The sequence below is a fragment of the Ambystoma mexicanum genome, chromosome 1q, assembly GCF_040938575.1.
Source record: "Ambystoma mexicanum isolate Mex_15411 chromosome 1q, UKY_AmexF1_1, whole genome shotgun sequence".
NCBI classification, from domain to species: domain Eukaryota; kingdom Metazoa; phylum Chordata; class Amphibia; order Caudata; family Ambystomatidae; genus Ambystoma; species Ambystoma mexicanum.
This window is the reverse complement of record NC_090922.1, coordinates 1,499,269,887-1,499,296,290: the sequence shown is the minus strand read 5'-3', so window position 1 is coordinate 1,499,296,290 and position 26,404 is coordinate 1,499,269,887. Positions and strand designations below refer to the sequence as shown.

General features: G+C 48.4%; 1 protein-coding gene across 3 annotated transcripts in view; it reads right to left on the bottom strand.

Moving 5' to 3' along the window:
- The window catches only part of LOC138550306 (G-protein coupled receptor 54-like), a 394,439-nt gene that overhangs the window by 152,614 nt on the left and 215,421 nt on the right, over positions 1-26,404 (bottom strand). For all 3 annotated transcript variants that reach the window (XM_069642402.1, XM_069642400.1, XM_069642401.1), the window contains exon 3: positions 11,865-12,000. In XM_069642402.1, coding sequence (XP_069498503.1) covers positions 11,865-12,000 — 136 coding nt within the window. The remainder of the gene's footprint in view (positions 1-11,864; positions 12,001-26,404) is intronic.

The window sequence follows — 26,404 nt, the reverse complement described above, 5'->3', positions numbered from 1 at the left end:
GATTACATCAAACACAACTGCCTCCCGATGGCCGTTTCCCGAAAGAGAGTCTTCATGGTTTTTATCAGCAGCTCCTACCACCTTCTTAAGCGGTTTTGCCGGGCAATCTCGTAGAAAGTGTCCAGAGGACCCACAATAAAGACATAATTGCATCTGCCGTCTTCTTTCACGTTCTTTTTGAGTTAAAGGACCTTTAACCCCTCCGATTTGCATAGGCTCAGAGACATCAGCACCCTTGGGGTTAGCGTGGGTCTTGACCAACACCCGGGTCTCAAACTTGGACCGATCTGCTTTTCTGTTTTGAAGTCTGTGATCCAATTGGACCACTAAGTCTATATATTCTGTGCATTCTTGGGGCGGATTTACAACTTGGGCCAGGACATCTTTAAGTTCTCCGCGTAGACCTCGATAAAATAACGTGATTATTTTATCCTCTGGCCACCCAGTTTCCACAATTAGTCTATTAAAGGTTGCAATGTAGGATAGGAGGTCCTGATTGCCCTGTCGCAGGGATAGAAGTTCGTCATCCAGAGCCTGCCCCTGAGAGTGTCCAGCAAATAACCTTTACATGTTTGCTTGAAATCCTTGAAAATCACGGAGAATCGGGTCATCTTGAGTAACCAGTGGAACTGACCAATCGGCAGCACAACCGCTGAGATATGACAATACAAAGGCTACCTTGGTCTGGTCATTAGGGAAGGCCCCAGGTCTGCATAGGAAGTGCAAACGACAGTGATTCATGAATACGGCAAATCGTTTGGGGTCCCCAGCAAAGCGTTCGGGTGGGGCCAGCGGCATGTTTCCAGGTAGATTAATCTGCACAGGGTTACTGGGAACCACAGGAGCGGAGTTCCCCCCGGAACTGGGTAGAGGAGTGTGTCCAGCTTGACCTTGCAAAAACTGTCTAGCCAGGTCATCAGTTCTTTCCTTTGATACAATCACTTCCATCCTGAGAGTCCCTTGACGAGCGGCGTGTACTTCGGCCCGTAATTCCCCCCGTAGTTGGGCCAACTGATCAGTCTCAGAAGTTTCCATAGCGCCTGGGTGGGAATTTGTAGGAAGGCTACGCGTTCTGTAATGCTCACCTGACTCCCACGGAGGCGCTGGTCTAGTCTGGGCTGCTGTGGCCTCTTCGAGCGTGATGCGCAGAGCTCGGAACACCGACTGAACAGGACCCTTAAATCTTGCTTGTCTGACCAGTAGGAATATCCTTCTGCAGATGAGAAAGGGGATTAACAGTCTGCAGAATAGTGTGCTTGCTCCCCCGTTCCCCCCTTCGTTCTTCTCTAACTTCCTACGAAATCCCCGGTTGAAGGTCACCTTATGGTTTGAAAGGATGAACTCTGCATCATGCTTCTGGTGCAGGGGCGCGTGTTTGTCCAGTTACTTCACTGGTTTTCAGAATGGCGCTGGCAAAATCCACTTGACTTTTCCGAGCGGAACGCCGTAAGTATGAAGATTACAAAAGTTCAAGTGTTGAGCCTCCTTTTCTGTTGCCTTCCTAACCTGTGATCTGTCCTTTATTTCAGGCGCAGAATGAAGGCGATGCGTTGAAGGATTGAATTGTCGATGGTAAACTCAGGTGAGTTAGCGATGGAGGCGATCCCTCCTAATGTCTTTATATTCCTCCAGTAATGTCTTTTGTCCTTTCCCCATAGGGGCCGGGGTGCGGTACCTGCCAACGAAGCGGCGCCGACCCGAAATGAGGAATGGTCCACCAACAGAAGACCGGTAAGTGTTATGGCGGAAAATTAGGCTTTCCTCATATGTTCCTTTTGCTCACCTTTTGTCTCTTCTTCTCTCCCCTAGGCGCAGAGATGTGGCGACCGGTGCAGACAGTCGCGGTGGAGCCAGAAGAACTCCCGAGGACAGGTGAGTGAAGCGCGGCGCTGCAGCGAGCAACGCAGTGCTTTTAAATGAAAGTCTTTTCTCAGGAACGCTGGCGTGAAGGTTCCGGATGCAGGTAAGAGGTTTGATAAAATTCTTGGTTTTCACCTTTCTCTTCTCTTCTTTCCTTACAGGTGTTCCAGGATCGAGGTGGGCGTGGCTGGAGACCAGATGCAGGAGCAGACACGGTGAGCGTTCAGCTGCTTGGATGCAGAACAACGCGAAGCGTGAGCTACTGTCTGGGCGTGGCTTAAATAGCCCCCAAATTAGTTCCAGGTAAGTATCCTTCCCTGGCCACGCCCGAGTGGCAAAATAGTCCCAATGACAAAATAGTCCCTTTCAGGTCTCAGGGAGGCCTGAATCTTGCAGCATGGTCTGCATCAGGTAAGTGCACAAAACACCTTCCTTTATGAGCCTGGCGCCTATGGGGCCAGGACTGATGTCCAACATGAGCCTGGCGCCAACGGCGCCAGGACAGAGTCCAAATAGCCCCTATAAGGGGCCGCTGGGCTTTTACCCGGGGGCATGATGCCTGCTCCCGGGGGTGCTGGGCCTGGCCTGGTGCTCCGGGGGTAGGCATCATGACACCCCCTCTCTCTAGTGGGAATCCACCCTGCTTTCCTGCCCACTCTCTCTAGTGGGAATCTGCCCTGAAGAACAGGTTTCCTGACCCCTCTCTCTCCTAGTGGTAATCTGTCCTGAAGAACAAGCTTTCCTGCCCCCTCTCTCTCCTAGTGGGAATCCGCCCTGAACAAAAATCTTTCCTGCCCCTTCTCTCTCTTAGTGGGAATCCACCTTGAAGAATACACTTTCCTGCCCCCTTTCTCTAGTGGGAACCCGCTCTGAAGAACAAGCTTTCATGCCCGCTCTCTCTAGTGGGAATCCGCCTTGAAGAACAAGCTTTGGTGCCCACTCTCTCTAGTGGCAATCCGCCCTGAAGTACAAGCTTTCCTGCGCTCTCTCTCCTAGTGTTAATCCCCCCTGAAGAACAAGCTTTCCTTCCCCCTCTCTCTAGTGGGAATCTGCCCTGAAGAACAAGCTTTCCTGCCCCTCTCTGTAGTGGGAATCCACCCTGAAGAACAAGCTTTCCTGCTCGCTCTCTCTAGTGGGAATCCACCCTGAAGAACAAGCTTTCCTGCCCACTCTCTCTTGTGGGAATCCGTCCTGAAGAACAAGCTTTCCTGCCCACTCTCTCTAGTGGAATCCGACCTGAAGAACAAGCATTCGTGCCCTTTCTCTGTAGTGGGAATCCACCCTGAATAACAAGCTTTCCTGCAGCCTCTCTCTAGTGGGAATCCGCCCTGAAGAACAAGCTTTTCTGTTCTTTCACTCTAGTGTGAATCCGCCCTGAAGGACAAGCTTTCCTGCTCTCTCTCTCCTAGTGGGACTCTGCCCTGAAGAACAGGTTTTCCTGCCCCCTCTCTCTCTTAGTGGGAATCTGCCCTGAAGAACAAGCTTTCCTGCCCCCTTTCTCTCCTAGTGGGAATCAGCCCTGAACAACAAGCTTTCCTGCACCCTCTCTCTCCTAGTGGGAATCCACCCTGAAGAACAAGCTTTCCTTCCCCCTCTCTCTATTGGGAATCTGCCCTGAAGAACAAGCTTCCCTGCTCCCTCTCTCCTAGTGGGAATACGCCCTGAAGAACAAGCTTGCCTGCTCTCTCTCTCTAGTGGGAATCAGCACCGAAGAACAAGCTTTCCTGCCCCCTATCTCTAGTGGGAATCTGCCCTGAAGAACAAGCTTTCCTGCCCCCTCTCTCTAGTGGTAATTTGCCTTTAAGAACAAGCTTGGGTCCTTCCTCTCTGACTTGGGTCCTTCCTCTCTGATATCTTCTTCTCTAACTGTGGTGTCCCCCAGGGATCCAACCTCTCTCCCTGGCTGTTCAACCAATACCTGAAACTCCTTGCCCACCACATCGCCACTCTCTGTCCCAATTTTCAGTGATATGTGGATGATACCCAGCTCATTTTCAGGCAACCCTCGGCCTCCTCATCTCCTTCATTCATCTCTGACTGCCTGTCTGCCATCCAGGAATGGTGTGCTGCCAATGACCTCTACCTTAATGCCAGAAAAACTGAGATTCTACTCATCGGCACACCCTCTCCCTCCTTCCCTGCAACTCTCTGGCCGGCCTCTTTTGACCCTCTTCCTGCTCCCACCTGCAAGGCTAAAAATCTCGGCGTCATCTTCGACTCCACACTCTCCTTCTCTCCTCATATCTATGACGTCTCTAAGAAGTCACACTACCAGCTACACCTCCTCAGAGGTATTCTGCCTTTCCTCGCCTTCCCCCAGAAGCTCACTGTCTCCAGAGCCCTGGTTCTCTCTAGGCTGGACTATTGTAACAGCCTCTATCTAAATCTGCCTGCTTCCTCTCTCCGCCCTCTGCAACTTATCCAGAACAGGACTGCAAGACTTGTCCTTGGCCTCAAGCCCAGGGATCGTATCTCTCCATGACTGAAATCTCTGCATTGGCTCCCAGTGGCCGCGTGAATTAACTTCTAAACCCTCTGCATTGTCCACAAAGCCTCTGGGGCCTGGGGCCGCAATACCTTCAACTCTCTCTTCCTAAATATTTTCCTTCTCGAGCTCTTCGGTCATCCGCCTCAAACTCCCTCAGGGTCAGTCGCTTCTCCAAGCAACGAGTTGGTGGTAGATCTCTCTCTTCGACAGGGGCCTCCCTCTGGAACAGCCTCCCTGCCTCCCTGAAACTCGAGGAGAACCATCTCCGGTCCCGTAAGTACTTCAAAACCTTCCTCTTTGCTTCTTCTTTCTCTCCCCTTTTCCCCTGCTGAATTCCTGGCTGAAACTGCACTGGTTACCTGGCCACCCTTTCTGTTCTCGGGCTCAGGCCCCTGCCAGTTGCACACCTGCACTGCCCCCCTGTCAACACCTGCACCTGGGGACTAGTTCTGTATCCCTACAGTCCCCCTACCAGTACTTATGCCCGTACTTACCTCGCACTTGCCACCAGTTGGCCTTTCGATTTATCTTATTTATTCTTCTATCCTATGTACTGCACTTTCCCCTCTCCCTTCCCCCTTGCACTTTTCCCTTTCCCCTCCCATGCACTTGCGCGATCTGAATCACACCTGGCCTAGTAGGATCGTTGTCTGTCTTCCCTTTGTTCCCCCTCCCTGCCTCGTCGCGCCTTGAAACATTTGTGTATAGGCGTGTTATAAATGCCTTATCATATCATATCATATCTTTCCTGCCCCCTTTCTCTCCTAGTGGGAATCCGCCCTGAAGAACAAGCTTTCCTGCTCCCTCTCTCTCCTAGTGAAAATCTGCCCTGAAGAACAAGCTGTCCTGCCCTCTCTCTCTAGTGGGAATCCACCCTGCTTTCCTGCCCACTCTCTCTAGTGGGAATCTGCCCTGAAGAACAAGCTTTCCTGTGCTCTCTCCTAGTGGGAATCGGCCCTGAAGAACAGGTTTACTGACCCCTCTCTCTCCTAGTGGTAATCTGCCTTGAAGAACATGCTTTCCTGCCCCTCTCTCTAAGAGTGGGAATCTGCCATGAACAACAATCCTTCCTGCCCCTTCTCTCTCCTAGTGGCAAACCTCCTTGAAGAATATGCTTTCCTGCCTCCTTTCTCTAGTGGGAACCCGCTCTGAAGAACAAGCTTTGATGCCCACTCTCTCTAGTGGAAATCCGCCTTGAAGAACAAGCTTTGATGCCCAATCTCTCTAGTGGCAATCCGCCCTGAGGAACAAGCTTTCCTGCTCTCTCTCTCCTAGTGTCAATCCCCCATGAAGTTCAAGCTTTCCTTCCCCCTCTCTCTAATGGGAATCCACCCTAAAGAACAAGCTTTCCTGCTCCCTCTCTCTAGTGGGAATCCACCCTGAAGAACAAGCTTTCCTGCCCCCTCTCTGTATTGGGAATCCACCCTGAAGAACAAGCTTTCCTTCTCTCTCTCTCTCTAGTGGGAATCCGCCCTGAAGAACACGTTTTCCTGTCCCCTCTCTCTCCTAGTGGGAATCTGCCCTGAAGAACAAGCTTTCCTTCCCACTCTCTCTAGTGGGAATCTGCCCTGAAGAACAAGCTTTCCTGCACGCTCATTCTAGTGGGAATCCACCCTGAAGAACAATCTTTCCTGCTCTCTCTCTCTAGTGGGAATCTGTCCTGAAGAACAAGCTTGTCTGCTCTCTCTCTCTAGTGGGAATCTGCCCTGAAGAACAAGCTTTCCTGCTCCCTCTCTCTAGTGGGAATCCTCCCTGAAGAAAAAGCTTTCCTGTTCTCTCTCTCCTAGTGGGAATCTGACCTGAATAACAAGCTTTCCTGCGCCCTCTCTCCTAGTGAGAATCTGCTCTGAAGAACAAGCTTTCCTGCCCCCTCTCTCTCCTAGTGGGAATCTGCCCTGAAGAACAAGCTTTCCTGCCCCCTCTTTCTCCTAGTGGGAATCCGCCCTGAAGAACAAGCTTTCCTGCTCCCTCTCTCTAGTGGGCATCCGCCTTGAAGAACAAGCTTTCCTGCGCTCTCTTGGTAGTGGGAATCCGCCCTGACGAACAAGCTTTCCTGCTTCCTCTCTCCTAGTGGGAATCCGCCCTAAAGAACAAGCTTTCCTGCTCTCTCTCTCTCTATAGTGGAAATCCACCCTGAAGAACAAACTTTCCTGCACTCTCTCCTAGTTGGAATCCACCTTGAAGAACAAGCTTTCCTGCTCTCTTTCGCTAGTGGGAATCCACCCTGAAGAACAAGCTTTCCTGCTTCCTCTCTCCTAGTGGGAATCTGCCCTGAAGAACAAGCTTTCCTGCTCCCTCTCTCCTAGAGGGAATATGCCCTGAAGAACAAGCTTTTCTTCCCTCTCGCTCTAGTGGGAATCCACCCTGAAGAGCAAGCTTTCCTGCGACCCCTCTCTAGTAGGAATCCGCCCTGACGAACAAGTTTTCCTGCTCTCTTTCGTGGGAATCCGCTCTGAAGAACAAGCTTTCCTGCCCCCCTCTCTAGTGGGCATCCGCCCTGGTGCTCCCTCTAATAGTCAAGCACAACCCACAGAGAAACAAGAAGTCAGCCAGCCCTTTTCCATGGTATCCACAGTCTTGTTTGAATTTTGACTGTTCGAAAAAAAGTACAGCCGAAAATGTTGAATAAATGTACCATTTGTTTATTTATACATGTATTTTATTTGTAAAGTGTGCGAACACGAGCCTGCAGGCATAAAGGCGCTGAGACAGAACAAACAACGGATAACACAAGAAAACAAGTCAGGAGCTAAGCAGGATAAAGATCAGGAATCAGATAAACAAAGTTGTTTTTAGTCTCCGCTTGAACACCACAAGCAAAGAGCATGATCTTAAGTCAAGCGGAAGAACCTTCGAGATCCTAGGAGCTGCGTGTGGAAAGGAACATTGGGATGCTTAAGCAAGTCTAGTTCTGGGTACCTCCAACTGGCAGGTGTTATTAGATGTCAAGTCCCTGCGAACCGGCAACAAGGACAAGCAGCTAGAAAGATACTTAGGAGCCTGCCCAAAGAGGCATTTATGGGTAATGCATAATATGCGAAAAGTGATTCTGTTACAAATATGAAGGCAGTGTAAGGCTCTCCTGGCCGCTGACACATGGTCTGTTCTCTGCAAGAGAGAGAAGTATAGGGGTGCACAGACAAGTTAAATAAAGGTTTGAGAGTGGAAGGATTGTGAATAAGAATGTATCAACAAGAATAGTGTGCAAATGTTATACAAAGACTTCTGGTGCAATCGTGCTGTCGTCACAAGGCCACTTGGGACAGAGAAAACCAAACAAATCCAAAGCTGTGTATTGCTACCCAGCAAGCCCAGATGCACTCAACAGGGACAATAAGTACCCTCTATTTTAAATCAAAATTCATTTAAACATTTGGCGCCAACAGTTGGACTCGTTGAGCCCACGTGGCATGAATACCGAATTCGACCTTATGTGTTTTGTGTAAATTTATGTGTTTTGGAAAACTGTTTATTGGTATGCTCTGCTCGTAATAACATGTCAATAACATGTCATCTTAATAGCACCGCCTACCCTTTCTGTTCATGAATATTGTTATGTCTCAAATCTGACAACATGCACCATCTGAACATGGACTTTTCACATGGCGGACTGTTGTACTTATTCCATCGCTTCAAGGTGACTCTCTTTGCCCCTTCTTGTGGTTGATTTTATCTTTTTACTCGCCCGATGACCATAGTTCCTCCCCGACTGATGTTACCTGTCTAGTCATCTTTTTAGCCTTCGCTTTAGTTGTGGGTCAGGATGCTGTACCTTTGCCCGCGCCCATCCTTTCTAAGGATCCCTTCACGCTTTTTATACATTGTGTGATTACTTTGCTCCACTTGATTTGTTTATTGGGTTTAGACCCCACTAGTTGTATCTCCTGCTGCTTCCATTCCTAGTTGGACATTAGACCTATGTGTTGCCTTTTACACTTGCTGGCTGACGGCTTCTGATAGATCTTTGAACTGTGTTTACCTCCGTGCCGTGGGGGCACCCCGTAGTTCCTCTGAGCTACGGTTGCTGCCCCCACGCGCGCGTTCCCTTTACACTCTTTCCATACCTTCCTGATGACTTATTTTGCGTCCCTTTGTTTTCCTCCAATGTGATACTGCCCGGCCCACTGACCGCTCTGTCTCGGTGACATTGTCACTGTAGTTTGTTTCATCATCTCCATGGTTACGCCACACTCTGTTTTTCCCATACCAAGATGGATGTCGCCTTGGTGCACTCACGCGCATGCGCGACTTTACCAAGGCGACGCTTGTGTTTGGATTGTGTGAACAGAGTCAATTCGCGCGCACGGCTGCGGCGAGATGATCTGTTTCCTCACGCATCCGAAGGTAAGCTATCTGTTTCCCTCTATTACTTGTCACACTTGGAATATCCTGGTTCACGTTACTAGCTCTGAAGAGATTTGCTGACTGTGTTAGTGTGCTCGTTTCTGATGTACACTTTTCGAGTTGGTGTGCAGCTACCCCTAAACTTCATGCATTTCTCCACATGTGTGGCTTACTTGATGTCTCTACCTCCGTTACTTGTTACGGTTTGCATGTATGGGCCTTCATTTGTTACTGCACTTATATCGCCCCTAATTTGGTACTTTTGCCGCCCGTTTACTTTTCTACTTGATTGTTCTACTATGGACTGTTAGCCATCTGGCTTTTCTAAATGGATGGTCTTTTGATCTTACCCCCACAGATATCCTAGCAATCTGTGGCATTCGGGTACCCATTGCTTTGTGACTGGATTTCTTTTCTGTGTCTCGGCTCTTGTATCAGCAAGGTTAGTGACTTTGACTCTTTTCACTTTGATAATGGATTTCTTACATACTGAAAAATCTTGTTTCTTTTACTCTCCACAGAGACTGTGCTATGACTTAATGGTTATGAATATAAAAAATGAAGTCTATCCCCTGAAGATGGTTCTTTGAACCGAAACGCGTCGGCCTCATTTGTTATGTCTAAATATGAGACTTCATTTGTAAATTGTTGAATGGTTGAACCTATGCATTTAGAGCTTTGTAAACTGTAAACTGTAAACTGCTATACAGATTTGCAATTGTGCTGCTCTATACAAGCTGTTTTCTATCTACGCCGTTTGTTACTACTTGTGTTATATGGAACACCCACAAGTGCTCTCTCCATATGTAAATAGAGTACACTGATCGTACTACTTTTTGTTTATTCATGTACGATTTATTGGATTAAGAGGATTAACATCCAAAAGTTAACTCTAATGTCTTGGTTCTGATTGTTCCATTCATTTTACACCTGTGTTTACAATTTATCCTTATTAACACCGTTAAATTGTGTAATGACATTTTCTTTTGGAAACTAGAGAAACTTAGGCGGTGCTTGTACACCGTAGAATTTACGCCCTGTTGACGCCAAATGTTTAAATGAATTTTGATTTAAAATAGAGGGTACTTATTGTCCCTGTTGAGTGCATCTGGGCTTGCTGGGTAGCAATACACAGCTTTGGATCTGTTCTCTGCAAGCCCTCAACAATGCGCACCATATTGTTTTGAATCACCTGTAAGCGAGAAAGATCATGTTTTGAAATGCCAAGCAAAAGGTTGGAACAATAGTGCAGCTCAGTGCCTATAATTGCACGAGCAATAGTAGCACAAATTGTAGCAGAAAGAAAAGGGCGCAGCTGGGTAAGTGATTTCAGATGATAGCAGGTGCTAGACAGGAGGCTGTTAACTTGTCCTTTCATAGTTAGTTCTTGGTCAAGTGTGACCCCAAGAGTCTTGACCTTGGACTTGGTTACAATGCAACAGTCTACAATTTTAAAAGATGTGTACTCTGCGCCCAATTTACGCAGCTTTGTTGCAGTGCCTAGAATAGTACGCTCTATTTTAGAACTGTTGAGAGCAAGCTTATTGGCTTCCATCCATGTCATGATGAGTTCATAGGTAGAGCGCAAGGTGTTGGAGTGTTTATAAAGAACAGAGGAGTGAGGGTTGCAGAGGTGTCCCCTTCACCCTTATTCACTATAAAGGCATTGGGGGTATAATAAAGTTAAAAAACGAGGACTCTGCGGCACCTGTTCCCATGAACAGAAATGAAGGGCACCGGCGTTGCAGAGAGATGCAGGAGAGTAAGGGGTTCGGGGGTAAGTGGGTTATCAGAAAAGTTCCGGGGAGTGAAAACCAAAAGTCGTTTTCTTTCAAATGACTTTCGTTTTTTTTCTCCCCTGAACATTTCCAATTTGTTTAAATCGCATGTATCCTTTTTCTATGGCCACCAAACCTGTGAAGACATTGTAGTGTTTTGATTGGTCTGCTGACTCCCATCCCAGAAGTTTGTCAGTTGTGATTAGCCAGCCTGTGTTTCTGTTTCTCTTTCCCTCTTTGACGTGTGTCTCATTCTATGTAGCTATCGCTTTCTGGATCGCTCTCTCGCTGCGGGACCCGCATTGTCAGATGTGCAGGTGTAGAGCCGTCTCCGCTGGTGCTGCGCAGTGAGATATAAAACCATGGGCGTCATTTTAGGGGGGCACAGGGGTGTTTGTCCGCCCCAACTTCCATGGGACACCATTTTGTCCCCATTCATTTGGCTGGGGCACCTTTTCTTCAGATGTCATGTCCCCCCCAATATTTTAGGCAAAGTTACTCCACTGTATAAAACACAGATGCTCTATTGTTTACGGTTAACAGTAAAAGGACAGTAACAGCGGCAGACACATCCCTAGAGGTGCACCTGGTCATGTATTTGGAGACACATGTTGTGCTGGGTCGTATCCTGCATGAATGCCGCCATCACAGTTTTGGAACGCTGCCTTTACGGGGGCGTTGAAGGGAACACGGATAGACTCTGCTAGGGGTCTTGAATTCTTAGTTAATCATTAGTGTTTGTGCAGCCTGTAACAAAATGAGAAGGAGATGAACAGCACCAATGAGGGTTCCTGCCTGCTTTGCATGGAAAAAGAAAGGATACTTTTGGGACATAAGAAAGATCAGAGATCATTATATTTGTGAAAAATCTATGTGATAACAGGTTTGACGTCTTTGATCTCTAATTACATAATGCACACTGGGCAATGTGCATCTTTCATTTTCCACAACACTCACCCTAACTCTGAGAGGATACAATATCTGTGACACTGCTAACACCATTAGGATGAGGGCTGCCTTGCTTCTCGCTTGGGATCTGGCAGATTTTTAAAGGGCTGGGGGCAGAGAAGGTCTGACATCATTAGGGGAATTCATACGGCCAAATCTCTGACAAATATGAGGAACCTGAATCAGACTACGTGACTATTCCGCAGCATTTACTATTAAGCTTCTGTACCTTATTTCTGTTCTTTCTTGTTTACTAATGTATCAGAGCCGTGATACTCACGGGTTTGAGTACTGTAAAAAAATATAATACATACGTTATGTTCTGTTCTTTGCGTTCTTTCATCCTTTGCTCATGGAGGTGCCTTTCAAATGCTCACACCTCAAAACATTCCCTCAACAGGCTTTGCTACCATCCTCATGCACACCCCGTGCACAGTGCCACTTACCGATCCAGATGCCGATGCTGACAATCATGGCCACGCGCGGGGTGCGGTGCCGCAGCGACTTCAGTGGGTAGACGGTGGCGTAGCAGCGGTCAGCACTCATGGCCGTCAGGGTGATGCAGGTGGCCTGAACGGTGACCTGCGGAGAGGAAAGGCTTTTCAGTCCCGGGGGTAACCTGGAGGTTACTCTACACATAGAGGTCTAACAAGATACAACCTCCTAGGCACAAAAAGGGGGGCGCTGAGGAGTAAGGGCACCCTGGAACCGTGCTCTGAGAGTCAGCCCAGTGATGGGCCTGCAAGGAGAGAAAGGGGAGATGGGCCGGAGAAGGGGGGAGAAGAGGTTACGTGGGAGTGCAGTGCAGACCGGCTATGAGAGATTGAGACAAGCACTGGGAACAGACAGGGGTGAAAGGTGAGGAGATAAGGGGGGCAGGGGGAGAGGATTGATGGGAGTGTAGTGCAGACCGGCTATGAGAGACTGAGACAAGCACTGGGAACAGACAGGGGTGAAAGGTGAGGAGATAAGGGGGGCAGGGGGAGAGGATTGATGGGAGTGTAGTGCAGACCGGCTATGAGAGACTGAGACAAGCACTGGGAACAGACAGGGGTGAAAGGTGAGGAGATAAGGGGGGCAGGGGGAGAGGATTGATGGGAGTGCAGTGCAGACCGGCTATGAGAGACTGAGAAAAGCACTGGGAACAGACAGGGGTGAAAGGTGAGGAGATAAGGGGGGCAGGGGGAGAGGATTGATGGGAGTGCAGTGCAGACCGGCTATGAGAGACTGAGACAAGCACTGGGAACAGACAGGGGTGAAAGGTGAGGAGATAAGGGGGGCAGGGGGAGAGGATTGATGGGAGTGTAGTGCAGACCGGCTATGAGAGACTGAGACAAGCACTGGGAACAGACAGGGGTGAAAGGTGAGGAGATAAGGGGGGCAGGGGGAGAGGATTGATGGGAGTGCAGTGCAGACCGGCTATGAGAGACTGAGAAAAGCACTGGGAAAAGACAGGGGGTGGAGACTTGGCTCCACGACGCTGCTGCTCCCGCATTCTCCATAGCCATACCTCCCAACTACGCAGTACTCAGAAACTGCCAACCCGCACACAAAGGTGGCGGGGTGGCTGTCATCTACAAAGACTCCATCATCATCTGCAATGTCTCCACTGTCCCACCACCCAACTGCAAAAAACACTATCGCCAAACTCACACTGTCACCTACATCCACTATCCCTGTCATCTACCATCCTCTAGGACACAGCACCTCCTTCAAAGGTGACTTTACACAACTCCTCGCTCCAATCCTCAAATCATCTCCAGGTGCGAACTACACTGACCCGGCTGACAAAGACGCTGCATCACTTGCCAATTCCTCTTGCACCCTGCGCTTCAATCAACAAATTACCTCCCAAACTCACTCACACCACAGTCCTCACCAACACCCCTTGCCTCTGGTCTGACCACCATATCATCACCTTTTCCATTCTATCAACCACTCACGTACCACCATTACCCCTCTCCCCTTCTCCACCTCATGCTGCACCCGCAACCTGACCAAGAAACGTCTCCGGCTACTACTTGTCACCCACCTCCCCATCTCTCCTGCCACCACCAACCTCGATGCATTAGTTAATCACTATAACGCCAAACTCACTACCGCCATCAACACTCTTGCCCAGTTAAAAGAAGATAAACCCACACTTGGTGCGGTGAAGTACAGAACCCTCTTCTAGGCAAAATCTCCTTATTACAAAACAAAATCTGAGCCAAACAAAAAACTATTAGATCCAAAGCACCCACACACCCCAACCCTCCCATCATGCCCCCCTACACCCATATCTTCAAATTCCGCCTCATAACTGTAGCCAACGTCACCCTTATCCTGAAAGGCTTAAAGCTTCATGATATAAAGGGGGACTTTCCCCTGCACCTCCCATCAAATATCACGCAGACCTCCTACTACCTCTCATCACCACAGTTATCCATGCCTCCCTTGCCTCTTGCTCTGTTCATGCATGCCTCAAAGAATCCTGGATCTCACCCCTCCTCAGGAAACCTTCACTTGATCCATTTACACCTACCATTCACCATCCCATCACCACAGTCCTGTTCCTGCTAAACATCATCGACCGGGCTGCCTATGTCCAAAATCTGCAACACCTAGCATACTACATTCTCAGCCCGCATCAATCTGGCTTCCGCCTCAGGGTACAGTAGATCTCAAGAACCTACTAGATGACTCCAGATGCTCCGGTCACCTCAATCTCCTAATGCTCCTAGATCGCCATGCCGCCTCATCCTCGTAGACAACACCATCCTCTGCCACCACCTTGCCACCTCTGCATTCTTCTCCCCCAAAGCTACTAAGTGGATTGCCTCCTTCCTGCCCGATCAGACTTCCGCCACCCAAAGCCCCTATTTCATGCGGTGTGCCCCAAGGATCCTGTGTGTCGCCTACTCTCCACAACGTCCACACCAAGCCTCGTTAAGTCCCCCTTGACTCTCTGGGCATCACTTATACTAACCATGCTGATGACACCAAGATCCTCATTACACTCTCTGGAAAACACCACCTGGACACAGAGAAAGTCAAATTCATCTACGAAACAATTCAATCTTGGATGGCTGCTCATCTCCTCTATCTAAACGATGACAAGCTGGAAATCCTGCTTGTTGGCAACCCAGCCGCCTTGCTAAACTTGACCCAGGTATGGCTGGGTGAGGTTACCTGCAGCAGGTATGGGTGAGTGATACCTGCTACAGGTATGGCTGAGTGGGGTTACCTGTTGCAATAATAACAAAATAGTGCTACCTTCTGCAGGTATGACTGAGTGGGGTTTTCTGTGCATTTATGGCTGAATGAGATTTCCTTTTGCAGTTGTGGCTGAGTGAGATTACCTGGTGCCGGAATGACTAAGTGATGTTACCTGCTGCATGCATGGCTGTGTGAGGTTACCTGCTGCAGGTATGGGTGAGTGAGGTTACCTGCTGCAGGTACTGGTGAGTGAGGTTGGCTGCAGCAGGTATAACCGAGTGGGGTTTCCTGTGTAGGTATGGCTGAGTGGGATTTCCATCTGCAGTGTGGCTGACTGGGATTACCTTTTGCAATAATTACTAAATAGTGCTACCTTCTGCAGGTATGGCTGAGCAAGGATACCTGCTGCAGGTAAGGTTGAGTGGAATTACCTGGCTGCAGGTATGACTGAATGAGATTTCCTTTTGCAGTTGTGGCTGAGTGAGATTACCTGATGCAGGAATGACTAAGTGATGTTACCTGCTGCAGGTATAGCTGTGTAAGGTTACCTGCTGCAGGTATAGCTGTGTAAGGTTACCTGCTGCAGGAATGGCTGAGTGGGGTGTTCTGTGCATTTATGACTGAATGAGATTTCCTTTTGCAGTTGTGGCTGAGTGAGATTACCTGATGCAGGAATGACTAAGTGATGTTACCTGCTGCAGGTATAGCTGTGTAAGGTTACAGGCTGCAGGTATGGCTGAGTGGGTGTTCTGTGCATTTATGACTGAATGAGATTTCCTTTTGCATTTGTGACTGAGTGGGATTATCTGATGCAGGAATCACTAAGTGATGTTGACTGCTGCCGGTATGGCTATGCACATTTATTTGCTGCAGCTGTGCCTGAGTGGGGCTACCTGCTGCAGGTATGGGTGAGTGAGGTTACCTGCTGCAGGTACTGGTGAGTGAGGTTACCTGCTGGAGCTGTACCTGAGTGGGGCTACCTGCTGCAGCTGTGCCTGAGTGGGGCTACCTGCTGCAGGTATGGGTGAGTGAGGTTACCTGCTGCAGATATGGTCGAGTGGGATTACCTGCTGCATGTATGGGTGAGTGGGGTTACCTGCTGCTGGTATGGTTGAGTGGGGTTACCTGGTGTAGGCATGGGTGAGTGGGGTTACCTGCTGCTGGTATGGGTGAGTGGGGTTACCTGGTGTAGGCATGGGTGAGTGGGGTGACCTGCTGCAGATATGGTTGAGTGGGGTTACCGGCTGCATGTATGGGTGAGTGGGGTTACCTGCTGCTGTTATGGGTGAGTGGGGTTACCTGGTGTAGGCATGGGTGAGTAGGGTTATCTGCTGCAGGTACGGGTGACTGGGGTTACCTGCTGCAGATATGGTCGAGTGGGGTTACCTGCTGCTATGGGTGAGTGGGGTTATCTGCTGCAGGTACGGGTGACTGCGGTTACCTGCTGCAGATATGGTTGAGTGGGGTTACCTGCTGCCGGTATGGGGTGTGGGGTTACCTGGTGTAGGTATGGGTGAGTGGGGTTATCTGGTGCAGGTACGGGTGACTGGGGTTACCTGCTGCAGATATGGTCGAGTGGGGTTACCTGCTGGCGGTATGGGTGAGTGGGGTTACCTGGTGTAGGTATGGGTGAGTGGGGTTATCTGCTGCAGGTACGGGTGACTGTGGTTACCTGCTGCAGATATGGTTGAGTGGGGTTACCTGCTGCCGGTATGAGTGAGTGGGGTTACCTGGTGTAGGTATGGGTGAGTGGGGTTACTTGCTACAGATATGGTCGAGTGGGGTTACATGCTGCCGGTATGGGTGAGTGGGGTTACTTGCTGCAGATATGGTCGAGTGGGGTTACCTACTGCAGGCATGGGTGAGTGGGGTTACCTACTGCAGTTATGGGTGAGTGAGGTTACCTACTGCAGGTATGGCTGAGTGGCAATACCTGCTGCAGGTATGGATGGGTGGTGCAACCTGTTGCAAGTATGGCTGCTTAAGGTTACCTGCTGCAGGTATGGCTGAGTGGGGATACCTGTTGTAGGTATGAATGAGTGGTGTAAACTGCTGCTGGTGAGTTTACCTACTGCAAGCATGGGTGAGTGGGGCTATCTGCTTTAGGCATGGGTGGTGTAAGAGGATTCAATTCAGCACTACAGCCAAGTCAACGCCTAGTCTAGAATACTGAATGAAAACCCTTATTGATATATCTTTATGTCCAGTTCATGCATTCTGGATGACTACCCCTATATAACACCCCTCTCTTGGAATCCTCCTGACCCCACTGAGCCAAGAAGTAGTTCTGTTTTGCAAGTTAAAAGGTTTAATTGATAGTTTAAACAATAGATATATATATCACACTTTAGAATAAATTAATAATTGAATAGCACACTTAATCTGATATGATAAAGATTAACAACGGAGAATCTGGCACTAGCACACTTCTTGATAATCACTAAGGAGTTGACATGAAATGGATAAGATAGCAACAATACTTTTATGGTTTCAAATGGATGCAATGTGGAATGAAATGCAGTAAAGAAAATAACTTGATAGAATTTCAGCGAAGACAATGTAATCACTTTCTTGTACAATTCACCCCCCCCCCTTTTATGCAATGCAAGGAAATGGAAGAAAGGCACACAATTCTCAGAAATGCAATTCAAATGTAATTCAGTTCACCCAGCAACTTAGACTACAGAAGTTGAAAACACAGGCCCAAATGCTTTTAAATGTGCTGGCAATGAAGAAAGAAAATATGCTAAAATGCTTTTAATTCCCTCTAGAGGTTTAGGGTGAGTGGTATCTAGTTAATATTGGTCCAGGCTCACACTAGCAATGATTCAGGGATAATTAGCAGGTTAAACGAATTTCTGGCAAATGGAAGGCAAGCAGCAGCAGATTTTTACACGTGAAGAAATTTGCAAATTGCGGCAAAATTCGCGAATGCGCCGGGCGCTGTTACAGAAGAACTACAAGGGCTATCAATATCGTATTGGGGTCCTATGAAAGCCTAGGATCTCAGCTTTCAGAGGAAAGTTACTGCAAGTCTCTAGCACAAACGGTCACGGAGATATGAGCGATTAAATAAAGGTCGTTTTTCAGATTTGAAATTTTAAAGTTAAAAAAGACAAGTGCAGCTTGCAACTAGAAAATGACAAGTGACAGCTTTGCAAATGACAGGTGACAGTTAGGAGGCAGTTCTACTTAGATTAAAATAGATTGAATTATATTATTTTAACTAAGAGATTGGTTCTGCACAGTCTTGCTAGGTACTCACACTATATTCTTGAATTAGAATGGGCCTTGCCACGGATCTGGTCAGGTTTTAGACTGGACTCTGGTCTCTGCACTTCACAGTGATCTGGGTCAGCTCTCTCTGGTTCTGCTAACAGGTCAGCTCTACTCTGCTGGTCTGGTCTGGGTCTCTGAAGGTTGATGGAGGTAAAGTATGGATTTTCCCGGCAGAGCTTCCAGCTGCAAATGGATTTGAAGGTCCCTATCTGTCCTGTCTCTCTGCTTTTATGTGTTTTTAAAATGGGTGTGTGTGAGCAGCATCACTAGCCAGCCCCTCTCCACTTATCATTGGCCAAGCTTTCATTTCTCCCCTGATTGGGGGAGTTAAGTTGTGTCAGAGTGATGTCATTTTACAGCCTGCAGAAAGTCCACTCCTCCTGTCGACTTGCACACAAATCTAGATTTGAACCAAATACATATTTCATAGCTACACAGTGGTTTGAAATTACATGCACCCATCACATATCACAGGAGGTATACCCTGTTCAAACTCTGCTCTTCCTGGGGGCTGGCGATATTTTGCAATTTTTAACTGGTTTGCAATCCCGGACATTACCCCAAATTTACACACATGTGCGCAAGGAGTATGGACATTAGTTGATGAAGTGTCAGATTTTTCACATGCACACATTTTGAGTAATATCCTCTTTTCCGCTAAAACCCCCCTGAACATGCCACCGGTTCTAAAAACCTCTTAAAATGTGGGCAGAAAAATCACAAGAATTATGGTGTCATTTATAAAATTTTCACAAGTCCGCTCTATGAGTTACTCATCTTTTTCTAAAACCATATTCTGGCTATAGAGGTGTGTCTTTTCATGTCACATGGTACAGAAACCAGTCTTTCCAGTTTCTGCCAAGCTCAGAGACCCTGCCCCTCCCAGCTTCTGCCAAGAGGAAGCTCCATTTACGACTTCTGCAATAAACCATCTGCCTGGGTCAGGACAGGGCTTTGTTCAGAGCTCCTGTATTCTGTGGGGGCTGCCCTTAATTCAATTATCAGAGAGATGGCATATCCTTAGTGTGGCCAGCAAAAGGCAGATAGGCCTGGGAACACAGCTGTGACTCAAGTTTCACTCCTGATGGGGGGTAGTTGCCAGGCAGAATTCAGTTCCTTAAGCTGGGTTTCAGATAAAATGTCACTTCTGTTCCCCAGTTTAAGTCAAGACATTTTTTTACATATGCAGCTAGGATGCTGATTCTAAGTTTAAAACTATGACATTTAAACAATTGCAACCTATGTGACACTCAAAGTAGGTCACTCATTTCTTTTAAACATTTAGATTTGTAGTGTCTTTCAGTCCAAATGTACTTAAACTGCTGAAATCCATAGCTCAGCCAGTCTTGCTATAAACCTTCAAGTCACTTCAGAATATAACTTTACATTGGATCCACCTCTTAAAATGTCTTTCTTTGGCATGTTTTGGGTTCATTTATTCAGTTTTCTACAAAATCTGGTGGTTTTAAAACGCCGGCTTTTGGATAGTGGTGAGTACTGGTACTGCACCCCTTTTTGGGATTTAAGAAAATGAATTCCCAACAGTTATGGGTTTGCTTTTGGCAATCAGCATTGCCACTCCCAATGGTTTCAGACTACTGTGTGGGTAGTCCAATGGTGGTTTTAGGCAGCGTCCTTCTGTGCCCATAACATCGGCAAAAATGAGTGGCAGCCTATTCTTCATGCATTTCCCTGTGTATTTTCTGGGAAGCTCTGGCCATCATGATGTTTTCCATGTCAGTACTGCACAGTTTTGAGGTAGGGCTCGGATGCATGGGTAAATACATCCCACAAGCCCCCCTCTTGCGATGGCCATTCTATTTCACGAATGGGACTCGCAAGACCTGGGATGTTTCCTCATCTTCTTCCAATAGATGGCACAGTTCAGCATCTTTTCCTCCATCCGGTACTGATCGATCGGTTCTCCTCGCCGGTCCTGATGGGAATATTGGGCGGTACACCGGGCCTGTTGCGTCTCTGCTCCCGGTCTCCGGATCGTCCTCCTTGGCCCGTCTCCAGGTTTTCTTTCTCCTAGGACGACAAAGGAAGAGCGGCAATACCTATTCATAGACGTTTTTTTCCACCACTTTTGAGATAGTGGGGCAGCATATGCATTTCATCATAACAAAACATTACATTCTTATTTTGAAAAAAAAACAGTATAACTAAGATACAGTTTCATGCAAATCACAATATTTTAGAGACTAGATGTGGTATGTTTTATGGTTGGAACTGAATTAATCTGAGACAGTACCCGCTAGGATTCCAGAGGATTCCTCCAGTTGTTGCAGAGTGTGCCTGGGATGGCAACATTTCAACTGGTTTATGTGGACCCACTTGTCTTCCCCCGCTGCCAAAGGACCTTTGGGGATGTGGATTTTGTAGGCCACAGGGGAGATCTTGTCGATGATCTCAAAGGGTCCCTTCCATGTAGGCAAAAATTTGCGCTGCTTGGCCTGGTTCCTTTGGAAGTTGTATAGATAGACCCGGTCTCCCACCTGATATTCCTTCCTGGAAGTCTTCAGGTCATAGTGGGTCTTCATGCTATCAGCTGATCTTTCTAGATTCCGCTGAGCATAAGCAAAAGCATGTTGAAGGTGTTTCCTTAAATTCTCCACATACTCATGAGTTGTGGAGGCATTTATTAGTGTCTGCTCTTGGGTCCTGTAGAGCAAATGCTGCGGAAGCACCATCTTGCGCCCAGTCATCAACTCAAATGGTGACATTTTGGTTGCAGATGAAGGGGTAGATCTGATGGCCATTAGGACCAGAGGTAATCGGATATCCCAACTTGGCCCAGAATCTGCCACAAACTTCTTTAAGATGCTCACAATTGTCCGGTTATATCTCTCTACTGCCCCAGAAGAAGCTGGCCGGTAAGCAATATGCAACTTCCTTTTGACCCCCAGTATCTCCCACATCTTTGTCATTACTTCACTGGTGAAGTGGCTACCTCTGTCTGACTCAATCCTTTGAGGTAGACCAAAACGGGAAAAGATGTGGTTAATCATCAAGGCGGCTGCCGTTTCTGCCTTGCAATTTGGGGCTGGGAGACATTCCACCCACTTGGTAAACAAGCATGTCACAGTCAACATGTACTTATTCCCCCTAGCAGAGCGAATCACGGGGCCTACAAAGTCGATTTGTAAATCTGACCATGGCAGTGTCATCCCCCGCTTTTGGAGAGGCGCACGGTGCGTGAGGGATGATGGCTGAAATTGTGCACACACAAGACACCCCTTCAAGTATTGGTCGAGGTCCTGCCCCATGTGTGGCCAGTATGCAACCTCTCTTAAGATTTCCAATGTTGTGTGAAACCCCCTATGACCGGCGGTGGCCGCATCATGGGCGTGACTTAACATCAGGCTTCGGAATGAGGTAGGAACCACCCACTGATCGTGGCCAGCTTTGGATTTCCTTACCAACAAACCGTCTTGGATCCGGAACATTTTTGGACATTTCATCAACACTCTTAGGTCCTCTTTCCCAATGTAATCGGTATCCGTCAGGGGAAAGTTCTCAGGGTCCTCAAGGTGTTGGTAAAATTTACCAATTATTGGATCCCCCTTCTGAGCGGTAATTAAATCAGCATCAGGTGTCTCCTTACTCCATTGTGCAATTGAAAGGTCGTTGTGAGCATTTGTCTGGGACCTAGTGATAGCAGTGACCTGGATTTCCCCCAACAGGGACTCAATCTCAATTAGATCCCCTTGGATGGCCCCGGTTTTGGCCAGCTGATCAGCTAAGTCATTTCCAGTTTTGTCTGGTCCCTCTATTTTGGAATGACCCTTGATCTTCTTCCAATATATGGTCATTCCTTTCGAGGTGACCAGATCATCAATGTTTTGGATCAACTTCCCATGTTTCAAGGGTTTGTTGTTAGCACATAACATGCCTCTGGTTTTCCAATTAACCAGGTGCTCCACGAACCCGTTCCGTACATAATCCGAATCTGTGATTATGACCAGTTCGTGGAGTTGATGCTGGACAGCAGTGAGGATGGCCTGATGCACAGCCATCAATTCTGCCACCTGACTACTTCGGGGACCAATTTTGTACCCAGCGGAGGGTTCTGGGGACTCATTCACCCATGCATTTCCTACGCCGGCCACCAGTTCTTTCTCCCCGTTGTTGTCAACATGGTAAGAGCATCCATCCACATAGACAGTGGGCATTCCCTCACACTTGTCCTCTTCAAAGACTTTGTGTGGGGAATTAAGGTATGCCTCCATGTTGTCCTTGATTTTTAGACTTTCGTCCTCGAGACAGTTTTCTCTGGCACAATCATGCAAGTCAGCCAGACCTTGCGCGAGGGGACTCTTCTTGTTTTGGCCATATCTGACCTCCACAGGAAAGCCTTGCATTGACAGAATCCAGGAAGTAATTCGGGAATTACTCACATTTCCGGCCCGGATTGTGTCACTTTGGAGATATTGCAGAGGCTGGTGTGGAGTCTCCACTATGATGTGTTCCCCCTGGATAAACGGGCGGTAATTCTTCAATGCCCACACCGTCGCCAGGAGTGGCTTCTCACAATCGTTGAATTTTTCCTCCACAGAGGATAAAGTTTTGCTCGCATAGGAGATTACTTTATTGACCTTGTCATGCTTTTGGTATAATACTGCCGTCAAGCACGTATTAGAGAACCCCGTCTCCAGGAAGAACTGACAGGCTAAGCTAGGCAAGGCGCTTGTGAGAGGCTTCTCTTCAGTTGTTTTACCGCCTCGGCTTGTTCTGGACCCCATTCCCACTTGACCCCCCCCTTCAGGAGATGAATCAGGGGTCTGGTGATCTCTGCGTAGCCCTCAATGAACTTTCTGCTGTAATTAGTCAGTCCAAGGAGGCTCCTTAGTTCCCGCAGAGTTGTGGGGTCTTTCAGTTTCTGAAGTGCTTCCACTTTCTTTTCCTGGGGACAGAGACCCTGAGGAGTAATCTCATGCCCCAAGAAATTAACACGGGTTCTACACCACTGTGCTTTTTGAAAGGAAAGTTTTGCTCCGGCGGCCCTCAACTGCGTCAGAACATAACGGATCTCCGCTATGTGTTCCTCCACAGATGAACTTTTGATGAGGACATCATCTACATAAGCCAGGTTACCCCTCGCACCCAGGTCAGGCATGGCCTTATGTAGGAAAATGTTGAACTCATTACCGGAGTTAAGGTATCCGAAGGGAGTCCGGGTCCATGTATACTGCTGGCCCCCAAAGGTAAAAGCCAGTTTGTATTGGTCCTCCCTGCTGACAGGCACAGTCCAGTATCCATTGGTCAGGTCTATTGCAGTGAATACCTGTGACCCCTGGATCTGGGCCAGCCCTTGGTCAATGTAGGGCAGAGGCCATCGGGAAGTATGGACCCGTTTGTTGAGCTCCCTGAGGTCGGCGCAGAGTCTCCACTGGCCGTTTGGCTTCAATATTCCCAGCACCGGATTATTGAAGGTGCTGTGGACTGGACGGATTATTCCCCAGGACTCAAGGTTCTTAATTATTTCAGTAAGGGACTCCATTGATGCGAGAGGCAAGCGATATTGCTTCACAAACACTGGAGTCATGCCAGGGTCCGTGGGGATTGTTGTTGTGTGGATGTCGGTGCGACCACAGTCATATGAGTCTACCGCAAAGAGATCTTGGAAATCCAAGAACACTTGTTTCAACTTTTGCTTTTGTTCCAGAGTCACACAGGCATCAGCTAGGTTGACTCTCTCTTCCACCATCTGCCTGAAGCCTGGAAAGACTTCTGGTTTGGCTATCTCCGCGGCCTCCTCCAGCTGGGTGGAGAAGTCCCTGGTCAGAGTGCTGATTTGGACCGGAGGCTTCAGGTGGGAAAGGCAGCCCTCATGGACCTGGAAAATCACCTCATGCCTCCTGAAGTCACAAGTCACATCTTCCTTACCATAAGGGCAAGAAGTGTACACCAGGAAGTTCCCCCCATGCCGGGTAAAAATCCTGTCTGGTGTTGTATTGTCCTCACTGTCACTGTCAAAACAGTCCTTGGGGATTGTGCTAACAGTTCATTTACTAAGTCGATGGAAAAATGTCGGTCATCAACCGCCATTCCAATAATGGTGTCTGCGGCTAGAGTAATACTCTTTAAGTCGCTGTTATCCACCTCTATTAGAATGGTGTCATGTTCTATGTTGACTAATGGAGTTGGGTTTACCCCCAACCCTTGCTGTTGGAGAGAAGCATTTAGATGTATGTAAGCATCAGGGTTTTTCAAATGTTGTCCTCTTTTAACTTTCACTTCCAGGGAGAATTGTCGGGTCCTTTCTGGGATGGTGACTTCCTCTTTGATCTGAATCTCAACTGCATAAGGTAGCAATTGAGCTGACCTAAATGCTTTTTCTGGATCATCAAAGCCCATGGGATTCTCCGCTAATCGGGACCAAGCTTTGAAGTTTATTAGGTCCAAACTAATGGCAAAGCGATTGAGAATGTCACTGCCTAAGTAAAAGGCGGCAGGGACGTCTCGCACGACCCAACAGTTATGGACTATGCTCTTGTTGCCAATGGAGATTTTGAGCATACACCTGCTTGGCAGGAGATGTTTGGAATTGGGTGCTTCCAGGTCCATTTCCCATTTGTCTATCAGTTTGAATGTGGGAATGGCTGGATCTTTTGGGAGTTGGCGGAACATGGCTTCGCTGATGAAGCTCTTACCGTTGTTCACACACACTCGAGCGAGAACAGAGTCCTTCCCATCATTTAACTGGACAGGGAAGAACAACTGCTCTCCAATTTGCTGAATCTCAGCCAGGCTCTGAGCTGATTTCACATCTTTCTGGACTATAGGAGTGGGAGTTTCTGATTGTGGATTAGTATAGAATTTCAGGGTGTTTCCTTCCAGCGTGGAGTACCACTTTAGACTGGAAGGGAGGTTGATTTTCAGAAATAGAGAGGACCCCCCATCACCAGTCTGTTGTCCTACTGCTATTACTGTCACGTCTGGAATCTGGTTGTTCTGGAAGTGAAATTCTACTTGGTCAGATTTTTGTTCAACCATGTGGCAGGTGCCGTTTAAACTAACATGGTTGACACTCTGTTTTAATTTTATTGGTCGGCTAGTCTGGGTCCAGAGGACCTTGTTTACGCAATCTATTAGGGGCGACAACCTTCCCAGGAGGTCATTCCCTAGTAAACAAGGGGTGCCCTCTGGGGTCACTACTATGACCGGGTGTTTCAACTTGTGTCGCCCAATTTTAATGTCCAAGTCTGCCGTCCCCTCGACGGGAATTTCCTTCCCGTCAAAGTTCTGGAGTTGTGAGGTGAGAGGAATTTGGTAATTCTCTCCCCTTCCTGCATTCAGTTCATCAAAGGCCCTTCTGGACAGAAGGGTAGCTTGAGATCCCGTGTCCACCAGCGCCAAAATTGTACCCTGCCCCTGTACTTGTACCGGGGCATAGTATCTTCCCTCCTTCTCCTCAAGGGGGCACAGATAATGCACATTTTTGGACAACTGGTGGGCTAACTTTCTGGTTTTGGACATCGCTAGCGAAGAGATTTGGGCGGAATTCTGCGGAGAGCCTTGGGAATCTGAAAGAAAAAGTTGGCAACTGGAGATCAGAGCCATTGTGGGTTCACCTGGCTCCGGTTCTGGGCCGCCCCCCCCTTTTTGGAGGCAGTCACCAGGATGGGTTTGAACCAGGGGATTTTCTTGCTGTTGGTTCTGGGATGAGATGGTGGGCGGCGGTAGCTCAGTCTCCACATCTCCCCAGTCTGGATTTGCATCCCTAGGGACCCATTTTTCTTTGGGAGGAGTTCCCCCATCTCTGAAGGAGAAGATCCTTTTCCCAGGATCCTCTGAGGATCCCTCTCCCTCAAATTGGAAGATCTGTACCTCCTCCTCAAACTGTGTCTGTTTGGGTCTTTTGTTTCTCCTACCACCCCTCTGCTCCTTAGGAGGCAGACTTTCAGGGGCAGGAGATTTTGTTTCCGGTTCCTGGGTTTCCAGGGGCTGTTTACAAGTGAGGAAGGAAGCTTCCTCCAAGGCTTTTACACCCCCCTTCCCCTTGTGCCTCCTCCCTGGGAACCGGTGAGTTATCGGGGTGCTGCCCCCGTCATTGTTCTGGAGCACCAGGTCCAGAGTTGGGTGCGTTCTGCGCCGGCACGCCCATCTGAGGGTTCTGCTGAGCCCTCAGTATGTGACCCAGATCCCGTGCCATATTTTGGACCTGGCGCTCTAACTGGGAAACCCGCTCAGGCTGATACGGGGCCCTGTTTTCTCCCCTGGGCTGATCCCGGGAAGGGTAGCTGTCCCTCCTCTGGTAATACCCCGGGTTGGGAAGATTTGGGTACCCCTCCACCCTTGGCCTCCCCTCTCCCGGATTCAGTGGTCTGGGCTCAGGGAATTGGGGAAAGAAGGATGGATGATTTTGGGGTTGGAAGTTGGGTGGATACCTGGGGAAAAAGTTCTGCCCAGGATTTGGAGAATTTCTGCCCTCCGGTGGGAAGTTGGGAGGGAAGTTCCCTGGGTTAGGTGCTTGGCTGGATCCCCCCCCTTGGGCTGGAGGAGT